At 49.6% G+C, this 20,323-nt stretch overlaps 2 protein-coding genes across 5 annotated transcripts in view; both read right to left on the reverse strand.

Moving 5' to 3' along the window:
• ZC4H2 (zinc finger C4H2-type containing) overlaps positions 1–20,323 on the reverse strand; it is a 69,022-nt gene that overhangs the window by 32,788 nt on the left and 15,911 nt on the right. The window lies entirely within an intron of this gene.
• LOC135421231 (ATP-dependent DNA helicase PIF1-like) lies at positions 14,329–19,692 on the reverse strand. 3 transcript variants are annotated; one of them, XR_010433932.1, is made up of 7 exons: positions 19,447–19,692; positions 18,694–18,798; positions 18,050–18,137; positions 17,363–17,508; positions 16,195–16,386; positions 15,715–15,855; positions 14,329–15,288 (listed from the first exon to the last, which is right to left on the reverse strand). XR_010433932.1 is itself a non-coding variant. In XM_064669474.1 (6 exons), exons 2-6 carry the CDS (start codon positions 18,742–18,744, stop codon positions 15,799–15,801), a joined length of 534 nt encoding a protein of 177 aa, XP_064525544.1. In that variant the 5' UTR covers positions 18,745–18,798; positions 19,447–19,690; the 3' UTR covers positions 15,700–15,798. The 3 variants fall into 3 exon arrangements, 1 of the variants encoding a protein (XP_064525544.1); XR_010433931.1 differs by having other exon boundaries at positions 14,329–15,348; XM_064669474.1 differs by lacking the exon at positions 14,329–15,288 and having other exon boundaries at positions 15,700–15,855; positions 19,447–19,690.

Below are 20,323 nucleotides of genomic sequence, written 5' to 3' on the forward strand. Positions count from 1 at the left end.
AGCAGGGGGGACGCACAAAGCCCCACTTAGGGGGCCGCCCCCCCCGAGGCCCGGCACTCCCAGCAACGGCCTCGCGGCCTAAGGCCGGCAGGGACAGGGCCCCAGCCCCGAGGACGGGGGGGGGCCCACGCTGGCACATCGCCAGCAGGACCGGCGGCCCCGCGGCGCCACTAACGGGCTTCGCTCCGTCCTCGGGAACAGGGGGCGAGCCCGAGGCTCTCCTCTCCTGCTCGGCAGCGGGGCTGACTCCCCACGGGTTGGCACACAGAGCCCCTCTTTCCCTCCTGGGAAGTCTAAGCTACGCTGCCTACATCTCTACGGGGGCTACAGGAGGGACCAGCTCGCTCGCTCGCTCACTCACACCGACGGGACAAGGACACAAAGGGGGAACGTCCCAGAAGAGGGAGCAAGCTCTGTGCGCCAAGCCGTGGGGAGCCGGCCCTGCCGCCGAGCAGGGGAGGAGAGCCTCGGGCTCGCCCCCTGTTCCCGAGGACGGAGAGAAGCCCGTTAGTGGCCCCGGGCTGCGCGCGGGCCAGAAGGGCCTCGGCGTGCTGAGGGGCAAGGGACACAGGCCGTGACACACCCCGACTACGGGGGGTCACTCTGGCCAGGGGCCGCCAGCAGGCACCAAAGGTGCCAAGGGAAAAAGCCCTGCCCCGCTTACGGGGCGGGCGGGCCGGGGGTCGGGAGAGCTCCGTGTCCCCCCTCGGGCGCGGAGGCGGGCACTCTCGCCCTCCTTACAGGGCGGTTGCCCCTCTCTCCGGGCAGCCACAGGAGCGCGATGGCAAAAGGCCAACGCCAAGCAAAGCAAAGGACCCAGCCCTGCTTACAGGGAGGTCCGCCCAGCGCCAAGCCGGCCGGCGCAGCCGGAAGCTGCCCGCCGGACTCTTTGGGATCCCTGCCCCGGGGATGCCAAGGGAGGGGCCTTTGCCCAGAGGGCCTTTCTCCCGCCCCCTCTTGAGCGCGAAGCCGACGCTCTTCTTCCTCGCTCTTGCCTCGCCGTCCCGCTCCACGGCTCTGCTTTCTTCTCGGAGGGCTCCTGCCAAGGCAGGAGGACGCAGCTCGGACTCAGAAGCTCCGAGTCCTTGCACCGAAGGAAAGCAGGACCCAGGGGCAGCTGCCCCAGCCACCACCCGCCCGCCCACTCGCAGGACCCCCACACCTCCACACCACCCCCCAACTTCAGCCGCTCTCACCGCGGCGTCTTCCCGCGCCGGCGCTGCCGTCCCGCGCGACGCCTCTTCCGCTCTCTTCTCCGACGGCTTCTGCCAGGGCGGGAGGAGGCAGGTGGGCCCGAGAAACACCAGCTCCTCCCTACCAAGGCAACCCGGACCCCACGCCCCCGGAGGCACATCTCCAAGACCCTCCCCGCCCACCCACAGGCCCCCCCACTTCCCCCCACAAAACTCTCCAAGCTTCACTTGGACTCACCACGGCGACGCACGGCGCAGTCCCACCCGCTGCGGGGAGCCGGGCCCTCTGGGCAAAGGCAGCTGGGCACGCGAAGCAGCGGCCAAAGAGGCTGCCGCCCTGCTTACAGGGGGCTCCGGCCGCTGCCTGGACCACAAAGGGCCTGGGACACCAGGGCACTGACCCCGACTTACAGGGGGGCCCTGGGCCCAAAGGCCTACGGAGGCTCCTTCTCTCCGCTTCGGGGGGCACCTGACCCGCTCCCCGCTAACGGGGCGGTCGCCCCGCACAGGCTGCCAGCTGAGGGAGCGCAAAGGCTCCCAGACCCGGACCCTGCTTACAGGCGGGTCCACACCCAGGGAGCCACGGAGCTCGGCCTTCCCCCGCGGCATCAAGTACCTGGCTCAAGGGCCAGGCACTAGGGCTCGTGGCCTAAGGCCCTGAGCTGGGCCCCGAGGGCAGGGAGGGCACACGCCCAGCCCCACGCCCGTGAGAGGCCGGGGGACCCCGCGGGACACCCGCCTGATTACAGGGGGTCCCTCCAACCGCCCGCCGAGCAGGGGGGACGCACAAAGCCCCACTTAGGGGGCCGCCCCCCCCGAGGCCCGGCACTCCCAGCAACGGCCTCGCGGCCTAAGGCCGGCAGGGACAGGGCCCCAGCCCCGAGGACGGGGGGGGGGCCCACGCTGGCACATCGCCAGCAGGACCGGCGGCCCCGCGGCGCCACTAACGGGCTTCGCTCCGTCCTCGGGAACAGGGGGCGAGCCCGAGGCTCTCCTCTCCTGCTCGGCAGCGGGGCTGACTCCCCACGGGTTGGCACACAGAGCCCCTCTTTCCCTCCTGGGAAGTCTAAGCTACGCTGCCTACATCTCTACGGGGGCTACAGGAGGGACCAGCTCGCTCGCTCGCTCACTCACACCGACGGGACAAGGACACAAAGGGGGAACGTCCCAGAAGAGGGAGCAAGCTCTGTGCGCCAAGCCGTGGGGAGCCGGCCCTGCCGCCGAGCAGGGGAGGAGAGCCTCGGGCTCGCCCCCTGTTCCCGAGGACGGAGAGAAGCCCGTTAGTGGCCCCGGGCTGCGCGCGGGCCAGAAGGGCCTCGGCGTGCTGAGGGGCAAGGGACACAGGCCGTGACACACCCCGACTACGGGGGGTCACTCTGGCCAGGGGCCGCCAGCAGGCACCAAAGGTGCCAAGGGAAAAAGCCCTGCCCCGCTTACGGGGCGGGCGGGCCGGGGGTCGGGAGAGCTCCGTGTCCCCCCTCGGGCGCGGAGGCGGGCACTCTCGCCCTCCTTACAGGGCGGTTGCCCCTCTCTCCGGGCAGCCACAGGAGCGCGATGGCAAAAGGCCAACGCCAAGCAAAGCAAAGGACCCAGCCCTGCTTACAGGGAGGTCCGCCCAGCGCCAAGCCGGCCGGCGCAGCCGGAAGCTGCCCGCCGGACTCTTTGGGATCCCTGCCCCGGGGATGCCAAGGGAGGGGCCTTTGCCCAGAGGGCCTTTCTCCCGCCCCCTCTTGAGCGCGAAGCCGACGCTCTTCTTCCTCGCTCTTGCCTCGCCGTCCCGCTCCACGGCTCTGCTTTCTTCTCGGAGGGCTCCTGCCAAGGCAGGAGGACGCAGCTCGGACTCAGAAGCTCCGAGTCCTTGCACCGAAGGAAAGCAGGACCCAGGGGCAGCTGCCCCAGCCACCACCCGCCCGCCCACTCGCAGGACCCCCACACCTCCACACCACCCCCCAACTTCAGCCGCTCTCACCGCGGCGTCTTCCCGCGCCGGCGCTGCCGTCCCGCGCGACGCCTCTTCCGCTCTCTTCTCCGACGGCTTCTGCCAGGGCGGGAGGAGGCAGGTGGGCCCGAGAAACACCAGCTCCTCCCTACCAAGGCAACCCGGACCCCACGCCCCCGGAGGCACATCTCCAAGACCCTCCCCGCCCACCCACAGGCCCCCCCACTTCCCCCCACAAAACTCTCCAAGCTTCACTTGGACTCACCACGGCGACGCACGGCGCAGTCCCACCCGCTGCGGGGAGCCGGGCCCTCTGGGCAAAGGCAGCTGGGCACGCGAAGCAGCGGCCAAAGAGGCTGCCGCCCTGCTTACAGGGGGCTCCGGCCGCTGCCTGGACCACAAAGGGCCTGGGACACCAGGGCACTGACCCCGACTTACAGGGGGGCCCTGGGCCCAAAGGCCTACGGAGGCTCCTTCTCTCCGCTTCGGGGGGCACCTGACCCGCTCCCCGCTAACGGGGCGGTCGCCCCGCACAGGCTGCCAGCTGAGGGAGCGCAAAGGCTCCCAGACCCGGACCCTGCTTACAGGCGGGTCCACACCCAGGGAGCCACGGAGCTCGGCCTTCCCCCGCGGCATCAAGTACCTGGCTCAAGGGCCAGGCACTGGGGCTCATGGCCTAAGGCCCTGAGCTGGGCCCCGAGGGCAGGGAGGGCACACGCCCAGCCCCACGCCCGTGAGAGGCCGGGGGACCCCGCGGGACACCCGCCTGATTACAGGGGGTCCCTCCAACCGCCCGCCGAGCAGGGGGGACGCACAAAGCCCCACTTAGGGGGCCGCCCCCCCCGAGGCCCGGCACTCCCAGCAACGGCCTCGCGGCCTAAGGCCGGCAGGGACAGGGCCCCAGCCCCGAGGACGGGGGGGGGGCCCACGCTGGCACATCGCCAGCAGGACCGGCGGCCCCGCGGCGCCACTAACGGGCTTCGCTCCGTCCTCGGGAACAGGGGGCGAGCCCGAGGCTCTCCTCTCCTGCTCGGCAGCGGGGCTGACTCCCCACGGGTTGGCACACAGAGCCCCTCTTTCCCTCCTGGGAAGTCTAAGCTACGCTGCCTACATCTCTACGGGGGCTACAGGAGGGACCAGCTCGCTCGCTCGCTCACTCACACCGACGGGACAAGGACACAAAGGGGGAACGTCCCAGAAGAGGGAGCAAGCTCTGTGCGCCAAGCCGTGGGGAGCCGGCCCTGCCGCCGAGCAGGGGAGGAGAGCCTCGGGCTCGCCCCCTGTTCCCGAGGACGGAGAGAAGCCCGTTAGTGGCCCCGGGCTGCGCGCGGGCCAGAAGGGCCTCGGCGTGCTGAGGGGCAAGGGACACAGGCCGTGACACACCCCGACTACGGGGGGTCACTCTGGCCAGGGGCCGCCAGCAGGCACCAAAGGTGCCAAGGGAAAAAGCCCTGCCCCGCTTACGGGGCGGGCGGGCCGGGGGTCGGGAGAGCTCCGTGTCCCCCCTCGGGCGCGGAGGCGGGCACTCTCGCCCTCCTTACAGGGCGGTTGCCCCTCTCTCCGGGCAGCCACAGGAGCGCGATGGCAAAAGGCCAACGCCAAGCAAAGCAAAGGACCCAGCCCTGCTTACAGGGAGGTCCGCCCAGCGCCAAGCCGGCCGGCGCAGCCGGAAGCTGCCCGCCGGACTCTTTGGGATCCCTGCCCCGGGGATGCCAAGGGAGGGGCCTTTGCCCAGAGGGTCTCTGTTTTGCCCCCTCTTCAGCTTGACGCTGCTCCTCTTCTTGTTCGCTCTTGCCTCGAAGTTGCACTCCAGTCTCTTCTTTCTTCTCCGACAGCTTCTGCCAAGGCAGGAGGACACAGTTGAGCCTGAGAAACAGCAGCTCCTCCCCAAGAAGGGAAACATCCCTACACCCCCAGAGGGAGATCTCCAAGCCACTACCCACCCACCCACCCTCCCACAGGTCCCCCCACCTCCACAAATCCCTCCAAACTTCACTTGGGTTAGGGCACCAGCAGTAGCATCAGCTGCAGGGGCTGCGACGAGGGGGCAACGGATGGACTGCTGTTGCGGGGTCAGGGGGGTCCAGTAACTCTCTTTGGCCGCGCAGTTGCCATGAGACTTCTGCAGAACAATGGACACAGCCAGCTTACTCCTGTCATGAGGCGCAAGTTAAAGTGCCTCTTCCGTCACCACCAGTTCAACCAACAGCCAACAAATGCACAACAGTTAAAACACCACCGTGGCACTCCTACCAAGAAACCAACCCACAGCCCTTGCCAGCCTCAGAACAGCTTCTATGCCGAAGACGGCCTGATGGAAGAGGAAGATTAGAAATTGACACCCTAGAAATCTTAGCCGAGCTGTGGCAAACCGAACTCAGCAAGATGAGAGAACCAGATAGAAGACAAGCAGTTTTGGATCCTGCAGAAGAGGAAGAACAGCAAACATGGCTACAGCTACTACTTCAGCTCGAAGAAGAGAATACAGAGTGGGAAAGCACACAAAACACAAAACATATTCCTCGGCCCAAGCCGAGACCATCAGTGAAGTCAAAGCTACCAATGTTAAAATGGACAATATATATATTGGCTACGTTGCTAACAATAGCAGCTGCTGGTTTTATGCTGCGAGAATTTCAGCTGGAACAACACAATCCACCTACTGACACAACCAACAATCTAAGGGTAACATTGCAAAACACAGCAGACATACATCTATCAGCTACCATATTTAACTTACTAAGTCACAAAAGGACAACTTTACTAATTGACAAATTATCTACTATTATAAAAGGTTCTTTTGTGTTACAGGGGGGAAGAACAGAAATACTAGGAGGGACCCTAAATCGAGTATTTACTTCTCACTATTTTAAAATGCTGTTAGACAGTATGCCATACACAACATGGAAAGCCAAACCTAAACAAGTAGCAAAGAAACAACCAATTACAATTTCAACTGCAGAAACACATAACCCTTTACACACAGTCACTGCAAAAGCCTTGATAAAGCAAAACAAACAAATCCCTCATACAACACAAGCCCAAAGATGCCTCACAAGGCTGCAACATACAGCAATACACACCTCCAAATCCATTCAAAACACAAACGTGCATAAATTGGCCTATACTCAAATTAAACAATTAGAATGGGAGGCAAAGACAGAAGTATCAAACATTTTTAACAACAGAACAGATGTAACCTCACAATGGCTCTTAAAAAACATCCAAACCTGTTTAACAAGTTTTCTTAAACTAGCACCCCCAAAACAAAACAGAGACATCGTAACCAGCAATAGCCCAGACATTAACCCTGTTTTCATTGGACCCACTGAAATCACCCATTCTGTAGAACAGAGGCTGCCTCAGTCAAAGAGGAAGTCAATTAACAGTGGATTTTTCCCAAAGGCAGTTTCATTGCAGCTAAACCCACAAGTGGCCCAAGAAACAAATAGCCCTAAATCCATGATACAGTGGCCTTTCCTTAAAAAAGAGGTGATGCATTTCCACAACACTAGAAAACCATATAAACACAGCCTTGCTACGTACAAAAACCCTTGCACTAATCTATCAATCTCTCAAAGTAGAGAAAAATGGATTTTCATATTTTTTACCCCTGTCTCAGAGTGCAAAAAGATTAGAATTTTTGAAAACCAAGATTTTACAAATGACTTTTTTGAGTTAAAGAAAAGGATAAAAACCACTTCTTGCATAATTGCCTTTGCAAAACAAGAAATAATGTGTTGCCCCTCAAACATAACAATGGTTTACTGCTTAACAACTGGGTGGAATTAGATTTTGTCATCTTCTACCACTATTCCTGTTCCTATAAAAACTTTCCTACTAACTCTTTGGCTAAACAAACAAGTGACTTGCCTTTTGGTGAGGAAAACAACAAGCAAACCCCTCTCATCTCTCACTCAAAATCTCCTTTCTTACATAGTATGGGAAAAAGAAAGCAAAACATAGCGAACTAAAACTTTGTTAACTATTCACTCATAGCACTGCATTTTACATTTTCAAGAAAATATAAATTTTACTTCTAACATTTGTGGTTTTTTCTTTATTGTTTTCAAATCAGTTTTCTTAAAAGTACTGTAAATTGTTTTCTTAACAATAGAAATAAAGGGTAGAAAATAGTTTAAAAACATTTACACATGGAATAAAATTTAGCATCTCACCATTTTAAAGCCCAATATATTCATTAATTCATATTTTTTAAATATAAAACTGGCTGATACAAAACTTTCATTAGGTTTAGCAGTTTCATATTCTTCTAGCTATGCTAAAGAATGCAAGATAAACCTTTTATCAATCAGCAAACAAAATTGCTACACATATTATAAAAACTGGAGCAACATAAGCAATTTACTAGGGAGATAAATTTGAATTAAATAAATTTACCCACAGATTGTTTCAGCATAGATTGCATGCTGATTACCAATCAATTGCTGGACTCAAGATGAAAAAGAAGATTTGAAACCTTCTTAGTGTAAAGAGAGAGAAAAATTCTCTTTGTTGCCTACAAGCTCTTGCTATTGCCCTTCACTATGTAAATTGGTGTCATTTTAACCAAAAACATTTATTTCCACAAAACCAGAACACTACAGCTTTAAAATTTTTTTCCCTATTTTTTCATTAATTTCTCAGTAGCTTTATTTGAATTATTAAAAATAAAAGTTATTAGAAGTTATTAAATTCTCAAATACATCCACATACGTGCAATTATCATAACAATGTTATTCAAATAATAAGTATAGAATCTTAAACATCCCCATATTTGTTACATTCAAACATTCTCAAAACATTTTGCTATCACAGAACAACATACATAATGTCAACAAGAGTGCAAAATAGCTGCTTGTAAATTGCAATACCTGAGAGACTGAATTAAACCTGGTTACAGTTGCTCTAACTGATATTATTAAGAAATGGGGACTGTAAAACATTCCAAAAAAAAATTTAACAGGACCAACAATGGAATCTCCAATACAAAGAAAACTACACAACGAAAGATGTAGTAAGGAAATGGGACACTAAGACCATCTACATCTGGACAAACTAAAGAAGACAACGGAACAATAAGGTACAAACCGTGGACCGGGACTCTGTATAAGTTTTACAACTTACTCATATATGCAAGACATTTAAATTGTTTTGTAATTAACCTATGAATGGTTATAATTGATTCATGCTATGCTACTTTCACATCTCGAAGCCTCCTTCCTTCGAGATTTCACTAACCCTCATTTACCTAGAAAAATACACACCACATAATTCCTTGTTAATCACACAAAATCTAACTCTTACATAAGACACATCCATTCACACACATTCCAGATAGAATAATACAACACACTAGAAAAAGGCAAAAGATACTACCAAATACTAATTTGTTTTGCAATTTCAAACATTCCAAAAACCATAAACAGAAACAATGATCCTGTATGTTATTCAACAAAAGCTAAAACAGATCTCACAAATCAGAGGATATTCCATTCCACACCCACAGAACAATTGTAAAAAGAGCACACTGCACACTAAAAGAAATGCTTCAAAGGCAAAAAAGAGGGGAGTTGGTATATAGCCCCCAGGAACGCTTATGGAAAGCATCATATGTTCTAAATTTCTTAAACCGTGATGATACAAACCATAGCAGGTATGAATACCAACATAAAACTCAAATACTTTCATCTTCCAAAGCACCAGTTATGATTAAAAATCTAATATCTAGGCAATGGTCAGGACCAGTACATCTCAGAACTTGAGGGAGGATATATGCCTGTGTATCCAAGGGTACCAAATTACAAAGGATCTCTTCTAAATGTGTCAGGCCTTATATTAGCCCTCCCTCACAACTGAAACAATCATCAGAGAAAATGAGTGAAGAAATTGGATTTGAAGAAACATAACCAACAATAGTAAAAGGAACACACCACACATTGAGAAACATGCTGTAAAAACACAAAAAGGGGAGGGAAAGAGATATGGGTCTGGTCCCTATATGTGTAAATCTACATTAATACTTCTTCAAAACAGGAACAATCACAAAGAAGCAATAAATAAACAGAAGCAAAAGAAACACACAAACAGTAACCAATACAAACCCAAAACTCCATGATTCAAACACAATAAAGGGTTTAAGAATGCATGTGTTAGGAGAGAATGAAACAGTGGCCACCGGAATGTGAATGAGAAAGTTGAGTGGAGATATGTATGTGTGTGAATGCAAATACACTTTACAGCAAGATATCTTAAACACTCATTCAACAACACTACCTCAAACAACACTACTTCAAACACAACATCTACAACCCAACACATTTCCCTTTCAAATAAAGACGATGCCTTTACCCAATCACACAAAATTACCCTCAGATAAAAGATTCTACACATCTACAAACCCTGAGTAATTCAAGGTTGCTTGAATATTGCACGAACCAATAAAGTTGTAAACAGCTCAATAAAGGCCTTGTGATGATAGGTCCTGGTTTTTATAAACAGTTAAGATAAGATTGGTTACATTAAGGATGTTTAAAAAATGTATTGTTTTACAATTTGTTAATTATTTAGAGAAGGGGAGATGTGGCAAGGAATTATGGGAGTTGTAGTTTTCCACGTTCTCACACATGCTCAGTCAATACTTGATTGTCATTGTTTGGAAGATCATGTGACATGCTTAAGCGCTGTATTTAAACCAAACTGTTTTGTAATAAACCTTAATTCTGCCCTGGCACTTGATTGTGTCACCGGCGGCGTTTGTGCCTTATTCACCACCTTACTCACACTTCACCTCACTCACACTTTACCTGAGATCTTCCCTCAAAACATCCCCTGCATGGGCTTTCCAAGTTCCCTCAGCTTTACCTCTCTGAAACTCTCAGTCCCCTCTGTGTTACCTCACCAAGGGTGACGGAGTTCAAGAAGCTTTTCCCTCAATAACTCTACTGAAACACCCTGCTGCCCAACACTCTGTATTACCTCTGTAACAGCTCAAAATCTGCCTTAGTGCGACTCCACAACCTTTTCTCGAGCTTCGCTAAAGCGCCTTTCACCTGCGCCCGCCTCACGGACCGGGGAGCGGCGGGAGACACTGCGGCTGAGGGGGCTGGGGGGGCTGAGGGGGCTGAGGGGAGGGCGGGAAAATCAGCGCAATGGCGACCGCCCCCCCCGCCCCGTCTCGTCTCCCTCAGGGCACCCTCAGGGATCCTCGGTAACCCTTCAAAGCACCCTTTTCGCCCTGTGTCCCTCACAGCCCCTAAAGGGACACAGGAGACACCCGCTTAGCCCTCGGGGCACCCTCTTCCCCCTCAGAGATCCTCAGGGACGCATCGGGCACCTGCCTCTCCCCTCAGCAACATGCGGGAAACCTGCCTGCCCCTCTGACACATAGCACATCCTCCTTCCCCTCAGTGAAACCGGGGGCACCAGCCTCCTCCTCTTGTGACCCTCAAAACCCCTCAGTGACATTCGGGACACCACATATTTTGACCCCCAAAATGTCCCCTACTCAGCTTTTCCCTCCAAGATTTTCAGTCTGTCCCTCACACTTTACCTGAGATCTTCCCTCAAAACATCCCCTGCATGTGCTTTCCAAGTTCCCTCAGCTTTACCTCTCTGAAACTCTTAGTCCCCTTTGTCTTACCTTACCAAGGGTGACGAAGTTCAAGAAGCTTTTTCCTCAATAACTCCTCTGAAAGACCGTGCTGCCCTTCTGACGCTGCTGCTGAACACTGTATTACGCCTGTAACAGCCCAAAATCTTCTCTAGAGCGACTCCACAACCTTCTATTGAGCTTCTCCAAAGCGCCTTTTACCTGCGCGCGCCTCACGGACCGGGGAGTGCCGGGACACTGCGCCTGAGGGGCCTGAGGCGGCTGAGGGGGCTGGGGGGAGGGCGGGAAAAGCAGCCAATGGCGACCGCCCCGCCCCGCCCCGTCCCGTCTCCCTCAGGGCACCCTCAGGGGGCCTTGGTGACCCTCCGGAGCACCGTTTTCGGCCTTTGGCTGAGGCACTTCACACCCACTAACCAGATTTTTGAGATGAATTTTGGAATGCTCGGGAAATTACAGAAGCATGAAGCCTGTGAATAACTTAGGAATATTTATGAAGGACTTGTAGTTAAAGGGCCTGTTAACCTGACATGATCCAGGTGCAATAGAGGAAAAAGGCAAAGGATTTCAGTGATGAAGAATTAAATTAATACAAGTAATTTATAGACAATAGGCCTAATTTAACTCTTTGAGAGATTACAGGTGTAATCCTACTGTGGAGATATCATATGCTTTAACTGTTAGCTTGTTAATCTAGCGAGCTCAATATGCTACTGCTCATTTAAAATAGCTGGCACTGTAGCACATACAGTCTGGAACTGATGGGTTAGAAAAATATTGCCAGTGAGAAATAATCATCCAGTGAGGCTGTTTAAAATTGTGTCTTCCAAAGGAAAGCACTCAAAGAAAAGTGATGCCAGTTTTATGCATCCCCTGGATTTAAATATAAAATCACCATGGACAAAATATGCAGATGACACAGAAATTTGACAGCATGACAGATAATGATGCTGAAGTCACACAGAGTAACATGGATAGTTTGGTAAAGAGAATAAACCCGTGCAGTTAGCTGCTGTTTTAATATATTCACATGAAGAGCTGTATGTCTAAAAAATAAAATTTTTAAGTATGGAGGGGAGAACAGTATCCTTGAAAACAGCAACTTTGAAAAGTGCTTATAAGTCATGTTGAACAACTGAGTCAACACACTGTTGTGTGTGTGAGGTAAACAGGATTAAGAAGACTTTTAAAATCTATTCAGGAAGGCAGTGTGTAGGAATAGGAAGGCAATTTTTTTAATGAAGCCAGTACTAGAATATTGCTTACAAGTCAGGTGTCAAGTGTTTCTAACAGTGGAAGAAATGAAGGCGGTGTAAGAAGAAAGCCACAAAGATTGTCTGAATGCTTGAAAAAAAGCCCTACTGTGAAGGACAGAATGAATGCAATTCGCTAAGCTTATGAAAAAAGAGTTTGAAAAGTAACTTGATTGTAGCAGAGAAGTACTAACACACGGAGAACATACCATGTATTAAAAGGCTTTTTAACCTCAGGGAAGAGATTCCTGTATCCTAAACCATTCAACAGCCAAACAGGCTGCCGCCCTGCTTACAGGGGTCTCCAACGCGGGCACACGCCCAGACCCTGGCTACAGACGGGTCGCGGTGCCTGTTATTTACATTTGAGTAAGCAAGACTGTGTGTTATAAATAAATCCCCGGAGAAAAGTTTTGCTGCCCTTTCTGCAAATAGTGTTATTATCCATAAATGGAAGAGAAAATTGGAGAATGCCTGTGCGAAATACTTTGTGGTTATTCAGTTTTAGTACCACGTATGCATGTCTATCCCCAGTCTTTGTTATGATAATTGCAAGGAGTTAACTCTGAATGGATCATCAATGGATGTGACCAGAGTGGGGAGCAGATGCTAAATATCGATCATTTGTGTGTGTCAGGTGTTGGATGGCATCTGCTTTAGCTGGAAGTAAGAACATCCAAAATTTACACAGACAGACCCCTTTTGGCCTCAGAACAGCTCCAGCCCTTCAAAAGCCACCACTATTCTGCTCCCACAGTTCCATCATTGAGAAGGCAACCACAATATTTCATGTATATTTAATACTAACATGAAATATTGATTAGCCTTTCCAGCTTTAAGTTCTGTTTAGCATTTTATCTCAAACCTCAGCTTGGCACCAAAAAAACTGCCACACAACTGGAAAGATTTCAGTCCCTATATCCAGGAAAACTACAGTCAAGTGAGTTGCTTCTTAAAATCACAATTAGAAGTTTATTTGCATAATCACCACTCCTACACTCTAAGTTATCTTTTCATTGCAGCAATACAGGAACTTTTTAAGAGATGTTAAAGGATTTGAGCCTGCATTATCTCATCACTCTTATGCAACCTGTCAGTAAATCAATGTATTGTGTATGACTGGACATGCCTGGCATATCCTTCCTAGCCGTCTACCCCAAGAGTAAAACCCACTGACATTCTGGGCATTTCAGATCCCACAACTCAACCTCCAGTGCAACACAAAGCCCTCATACTGCAGCATCCCATCTCTAAAAACAGTGCAAACTGGACCCAGCCCAGCCCCCTGACCAAGCATACAGGCTTTAAGGCTACCCCTTGGGCATCCCTGCCTGCCTGGACAGCCTTGCCCTGATGATCAGGGTACCCACAGCCTCTGCCACCTGCACAAGGGGCATGGGGGGTGAACAAAAGCAAAAACTCAACCCACACCAAGGTGGAGGATGCACATTGAGGCACAGCTGGAATTACACAGGAGGCATGAGTGGCACAGCACAGGTTCTGTGCCAAGGCACCCACTGCAGAACAGCAGCATGAGGAAAGAGCAAGAGTGCTTCAAGATGGGGACACAGCAGCTGGGGGAACAAGAGGTGTCCAAGGAAAGGCTAGAGCCAGCCTGCCACACCTGCACCCCCTGTGTCCTACCACAGGAGGAGGGGGCTGAATCTGAGCACACCGTGCTCATGGGCACCCCACCTGGGTACTGGCACTGTCAGCTGGGGGACACAGCCTGCAACAGTCAGGCCCTCACCCAGCTCTAGTGGAAGCTCTGGAAGCTGCAGGCCAAACAATCACACCTCAGTGCTCATCTGCACCAGAAATGATGCTTTAGTGTGCCAGCACCCTCCTTGCCAGCTGTGTGGGCAGGGAGAAGTTAATCTTCAGTTTCTCCCCAAGGTGGACAAACAGCTTACATCCAGCTCAAAGAATTGGGATGTGTTGTTTAAAAAAAATAATTTAAAAAGTTTACAGCTTGCAGTGTGAGGGGGAAAGGGCTTGTCTTCCACAGGTTCCAGCTACTTCATCCACTCCCCACCAGACTTCTTTGAAGAAACAATGTGCTGATACATTAAGAGCCCCTCTGAATAATAGTCACACTTCTGTCTTCTACTATGACTCCCTCCAAAACTCTACCTTTCAAGCCCAGAAAAAAAACCCTCAACCCCCACTTAAAATATGCATTTTGAAATCCTATTAAAACTGTTTTCTGCTATATTAACCACTGGCTAATCAACATCCTTTCCTGGCTTTAAGGAGAGCAGCTGCCAAGAAGTGACTTTCAACTCACTCACACAGCAGAGGTTTTGTTAGAGACATAACCCTGAAAGAGATGAGTTCCAGCTGAATGTTATGTCATGTTTTAAGATGTTAAACATTTTAAAATATACAAGTCACTTAAGCTTTAAACAAAGTGCTAAAATACAAAGACCAAAGCTTTGCCTTAATTAAGACAGTATATTAGTTCTGCTTATCTCTGCTTTTGCTGAAACAGGTGACATTACAGCTCACTTCACATGTCCATAGCCATTATTCCCTATTTCACACTAAACTTCCACCTTATTAGTCAGACAGGTTTTTTCCAGGGACAACTTTCATTTGAGCAAGCCTCATGTTTTAACAAGAGGAACTCTCACCAGTACCCATCTTCTCCCTAATGGAGTAACAGAACTTCACAATTCTTGTAGTTCCATAATTACAGGTATAAGATGTAGGAATTCCTCCTGTCTTTAAACAGTGCCAGTTCATCTCAGAGGGTTAAAAAAATAAAAATCACATCTTATGCAACAGACTAATAAAAACACTACATATCAGCATAACAAGCAATATGTAACTGGCAGTTCTGCTTGTGGAGGAAGTTTTGCAAAGCCTCCTGGTGTCAAGCATCTGGAACACCTCAGCATGCTGTAAAGTAATAGCCCAGCTCCTTGCTTGCAGAAGAATCAAGTGTGTATTCCAGATACTTAGCACTGCTTTCCCTTGTGTCAGCAGCTCCTGTGAACTGGTCCAATCCATCCGGACACCTTCCATCTCACAACAGTGGTATACTTGAAGAAAGGGACACAAGTTTCAGTCTATATATGTGGAGGATTAAATGCAACTAGGCAGGCAGGATAGAACCATAGGAAAGTCCTTCAGGAACATCCTTGTTCAGTCATTTTGTTTGCTAGAGTTGCATCTGTGACACAGAAGTGCTTACGTAGGTCTGTGGGCTCAGAAGGGGGCTGCAGAAGCCTTCCAAATTCCAGAGGCACAAGGTGGGGATACTTCTATGTCGCGACGGAAAGCTCTAGACACCTCAATGTGAGAATCCAGGAACTTCGTTTATTGTAGATTGACAACAGCTTAATATACACTCTATAATAGGTTCATGAATATTACAGAAATTAGGCTCATTATTGGTGCTCAGTTAGGTGCTGATATCATCTTAACTGTCTTTCATTGTTTACACAGGTGGCTCGTTAAGTGTCTCTGTTTTGGTAATGCCTAGCTCCTGTTCTTCAGCTCAATTTAGAACACCCAAGGACGTTGCTGCTTTCTCACGGCCCTGCTATCTCAGACTTTCTCATGGGCCTAGTCAGACTGCGTCTTATACTTTAGCAGCTCATCCATAGCCTTAGCCATGTTCATATGTCCTCGCATTTCTAACCAATCCTCTACACTTCTATATATCCAGAGTCAGCTGAATGAAGCAAACAGCTAAAAAAATTCCTTTGACTTTACCTGTGTTATCAAATATACTCAATAGCAAGATCACTGCATCTCAGCTGTCTGTGCTGACACTTCACAGAAACCAGGAGAACATTATCAGCTGCATTTCACATTCTCCTTCTCATCAGCATCTGAATAGGTGTGTAGTGAATCCTTTGGGGAGAAAGAAGACATGAAAAAAAAAAAAAAAGGAACAGATTTCTTTTGTGCCCACTTCCCCTTCATTCCTTACTGCAAGAGGAAGACCAAAGAATCTCAACCTATCCTTTCACCCACAGTGCCAGGTAGTTTTATACAATCCCAAAACTACTGTAGCTATTTTACCACCAAGAGCTGCCCTGCCACATGCTCTCTCTGCAGTTTCATCTCTCCTGCCACTACAAGTTTTAATTTGAATGGTCTTGCTTAGGAAGAAAAAGAAGCATCTCAGGGCCAACACCTCTCATCTTGGTAGCACAAAGCAGGCTTTGCTAGCATGAGGTTTTTCTTTACCTGGGTTAAAAGCTGATGACGCCTCAGCTGTCTATAGAAGTGCAGCACAGAAGGATCAGCTCTCACTACTTTTGGGTCAAAATCCAGAACACGGAGACCTGCAAGGCTGCGGGCTCGGGAGAGGGCTACGTAAGCCTGCCCACTTTCAAAGACACGAGACAGGGAGATTTCCACACAATCTAAAGACATGCCCTGCCAAAGACACAGAGAACTTTGTTACAGAACAAACAAACAAGAACACTGTGCTGTACCAACACTAACCTGTGAGTCTGTCAAAGGTACCGTTCTTGGTGTAAGGGCTTGATTAAAAAAAAAGAAAAAAACAAAGAAGTCTTTTGTTTTACTGTGTAACTGATTAAAAGACGAGAATCAGAAAGGAAAGGCAGTTTCCTACTGTCAGTAAATTGCTAGCAGATAGTAGAATCCACTAACTCCAGAGAACCTCTTGTTGCATGAAACTCCATAAATCCCATCTAATCAACACAGCAGGGAAAGAAATCCTGCTGGTTTCACTCCTAGTAGTTAACTAGAGCAGTCACCATTCTCAAGCAGTCCTCAGGCAGATCAGAGAGTTTGGGTTAGGCCTGTCTGCAGGGCTGTCCTGGGCACAGCAGAATTTACAGCCTGCCCTGGTTTAAACAGTGGCACAGGAACAATAAGCAGTGGCATGGGAACAAACTCACAGGTTTCCAAGACCAGTATTCATCAAAGTGTATGAAGCCTTCTGGAAGGCAAGGAACTTTGAGAAAGTTACACTGTTACATTGAAAAAAACCAAACACACACCACCATCAGCCCAAAGAGAGCTGTGGCTCTGGCAGCTGCCTCAGTTATACTGTAAACCTCAGGGTCTCTAGTGCTGATGACTCTCAAGGAAACACTGCTCTCATCAGCCCACAATGGTAAATAATGCTGCTTTATAGTCCAACACCAACTATGCAGATGGCAGCACCCCATGGAAACTCCAGCAGTGTATCTAGTCCATCTGTGACCCTATAGGCAGGTATCATGAGCAGAAGAGGTGCAGCTAAACACACATATTCTGGAGTTCCCCCCCCAACAAGGGCCTTTCAGCTTTCCCTTCTGTTTTACCAGCAATGCAAGCTCACCCAGGAAATAAGGCTTATGATGGTGTGCAAGTCTTTAGACAGCTGTATAAGGACACCCACCTGACTCTTGTGAATGGAAATGGCCCATGCCAACTTTAAAGGCAGCTGTTGACGACTCAGGTGAACTCCTGATGGTCCTTTGAAGACCCATTTCTCCATTCTTATGACCTGTGTGACCCCACAGAGAAACCTCACCTTAGGCAGCCCTGTAGGAATGGGAGCAGGAGAGAAACAGAGATGTATTCCTGACACTCAAAAGCCAGGAAGTCAGCAGCCTAAGAACACTTTTTTCCCCCCCTCCTAAACCAAACCTAAACCCGCAGACAGTAAATAGCATGCACTGAAATGATGTTTGGCACCTACTTAAGGCAGGAGAATTAAAGCCAGGTAATTTATCAGCTGAGATGCAGAGAAAAATACACATTGCAGGTAGCAGAACATTATTCTTTGAGAAAAAACAAACAAAAACTTGCTTGAACAAAAGAAAACAGGAAATGCAAATGAGCACCCACATCTAGACAACACAGAAAAGCAAACACAAGAGGCCCATAGATAGCTACAGCTGATGCAGTGCATGACATCACAGCTGGTGAGAGCCCCAAGCCTGCAGAGATCTCCTCCCTGCTTTCCCTCTAATTATTCTTACCAGGCAGTAAACAAAGTTGAGAAGTCATCAGCCATCAATGAAAAATCGTTTTGTTATTTTTCCCCCTCTTCCTTCAACAAGAGATCAAGAAGCTCACTTACCCTTCTGTTCACTTTCAAATCCTACAACAACGCCTCGTGCCCCGTTCACCAGCCCTTGAGACACATCCAGATTCTTTGCTAGCATCACCTACAGAGAAAAAGAAAAATCCTTCAGTGCACTGGGTTTTCAGCCTGTTCAGCCACCTGCAGTTAAGCTTCTTTCCAGGAAGCATAAGCACATCAGGCTGATAGGACCATATCATCCTATCCTGCCTACTGCAGGAGAGAGCACCATCTCCAACTGAAATTATTTCATAGCCTTTCCTTCCTAGGATTCCCAGCTATTTTACAGCATTGAACACTTCACTTGAGCTGCTTCCATCCACAGCTATGAGCTGCCTATGCTCTCTGCTACTGAAAGCTTCTAAACCTGATTGGAAAAGTGTGTCAAAGTCACAGCAATCATCATTGTCCCCAAGACATGGACTACACTCAAATCAAACTCATTTTCTGTTTCAATAAGATTCCAAGCAGAGAAAATATAAAAGATTGGAACAGAATCTTCTGTTGGCCTGGCATAGACATTCTATATTGAATCTGCATTCTGTGTATTAATCTACTCTATATATTTATCTGATATTCCTTTATTTTTCTTATACCATTTGATCTGCTGTTCTATTCCATGTGTATGTACACATACTTACCTGAGCTCCAAGCTTCAGCTCAACTCTACCACCCACAGGACACTTGAGCATCAATTAACTTCACTAGCATTGGGTCACTATCCAAAGCCTCAAATGTGTGCACTTCTGTTAAGGAAAGAAAGACATAACAAATTGCAGCTGTTGAACACATTATACACAGCATGACAGGAGGCTCAGCATTTATTTCTAATAGCAATTTCTCTTTTAATATCCATTCTGCTCTGCTGCTAGGACATCTTCACACAAACCTTGTCACATCTAACAACAGAGAGCTCACTATTGCCTCTCTTCCCAACAGAATTTGCAGAGCATGAAAAGGCACAGGAATCAAAGGCCAGCAGTAAATAAGAACTGAGCAGCCAGCATTTTGAGCATATGACTAGTTTCATTTGCTGCCAACATCAGATCACTAAAGGAAGTATCCAGAAAATATTGCCAGAAAGGGAGGCAAAAATTGAGAAAGCCCTTAATAAGATGCTATAGAAAGAAAAAGCAGAGGTGTGAAGGCAATAAATGACCAACCCTGTTTCATAGCAATCAATGAGCTTGCTGTCTATTACATACCAAGAAGTGACACTGAATATTTAACAAAAAAACTGAATTTTTCCCCAGGCAGCCGAACTCCAACACACAGAGCTTTGACTGGTGCTGCAGTGCATGACAGAACACTAGTTCTTCCTGACACCACAGTATCCCCACTGTATCCACTCAGAGCTCAGCCCCAGAGCCAGCAGTTTCCACCAGGGAGTTCACCTGATAGCTGTTGCAAGCGTCTCTCATTAGTTATTTCGACATCATTTTTATGGGTGCCCCAGGGCCGGGGGCCTTGGAGGATTTCCGGTCGCTCTCTACTTCCGGTGACCGAGTTTACCCAAATTAGCGCCTCTCCTCGCTAATTTCTGCGCTTTCACCCCAAAAAATCTTCATGTTATTCCCCCCACACACACCCCGGGAGGGACGGGAGACCGCGAGTCCCGCCCTGCCGCCGGAACCGGCCCTTAACTCGACCAGGGAGCGCTGCGCCGGCACGAGAGCCACCGCGCATGCGTCGCCGGTCCCTCTCCTGGCTGCCCTCAGTTACCACGTGATCGCCGGCGTCTTGCCAACGACTGCGCACGCGCCGGCGTCGCCACCTTGGCTCCCCCCCCCACCCCGCCGCCCGACCGCCCGGCTTCGCTTTCTTACTGCGGCTCCCCCTCCACTTTTTCGGCTCCCTGGGGTTCCCTCACCCACATTTTGGGGTCCCCTTCTCACATTTGAGGGGTGATGACCCCGAAATTTACGGTTCGGGGGGGGGGGAGGAGAGGAAACGGGGTGCCCAAGAAGGGGTTTCTTTTTATTTTTTTTTTTCTCTTTTATTTCATTTTCATTTTATTTCCTTTTTAGTTTTTTTGCCTTTTTTTTTTTAATTTTCTTTTCTATTTTATATTTCCTTTTTTATTTCGTTTATTTTTTATTCTCTTTATTTTTCATTTTCTCTCCCAGTGCTCCCCAGTAACACCCAGTGCTCCCCAGTAACACCCAGTGCTCCTCAACAACCCCCAGTAACACCCAGTGCTCCCCAAAAATTGACCCAAAACCGACCCAAATCACCCCAAACACTGACCTAAATCATCCCAAAACTGACCCC

Source organism: Pseudopipra pipra, chromosome 13 (assembly GCF_036250125.1).
Source record: "Pseudopipra pipra isolate bDixPip1 chromosome 13, bDixPip1.hap1, whole genome shotgun sequence".
In the NCBI taxonomy this organism is placed as follows: Eukaryota; Metazoa; Chordata; class Aves; order Passeriformes; family Pipridae; genus Pseudopipra; species Pseudopipra pipra.

What these genes read in the sequence shown, in the direction of transcription:
- LOC135421231 (XM_064669474.1), bottom strand. Translation starts at nt 18,744, where the DNA reads ATGCTCAAGTGTCCTGTGGGTGGTAGAGTTGAGCTGAAGCTTGGAGCT. An exon ending in ATTTGAAAGTGAACAGAAGG is followed by an intron (nt 17,509 to 18,049) that starts GTAAGTGAGCTT and finishes CCATTCCTACAG; the next exon opens with GGCTGCCTAAGGTGAGGTTT. An exon ending in GTCATCAGCTTTTAACCCAG is followed by an intron (nt 15,856 to 16,194) that starts GTAAAGAAAAAC and finishes TTCTCCCCAAAG; the next exon opens with GATTCACTACACACCTATTC.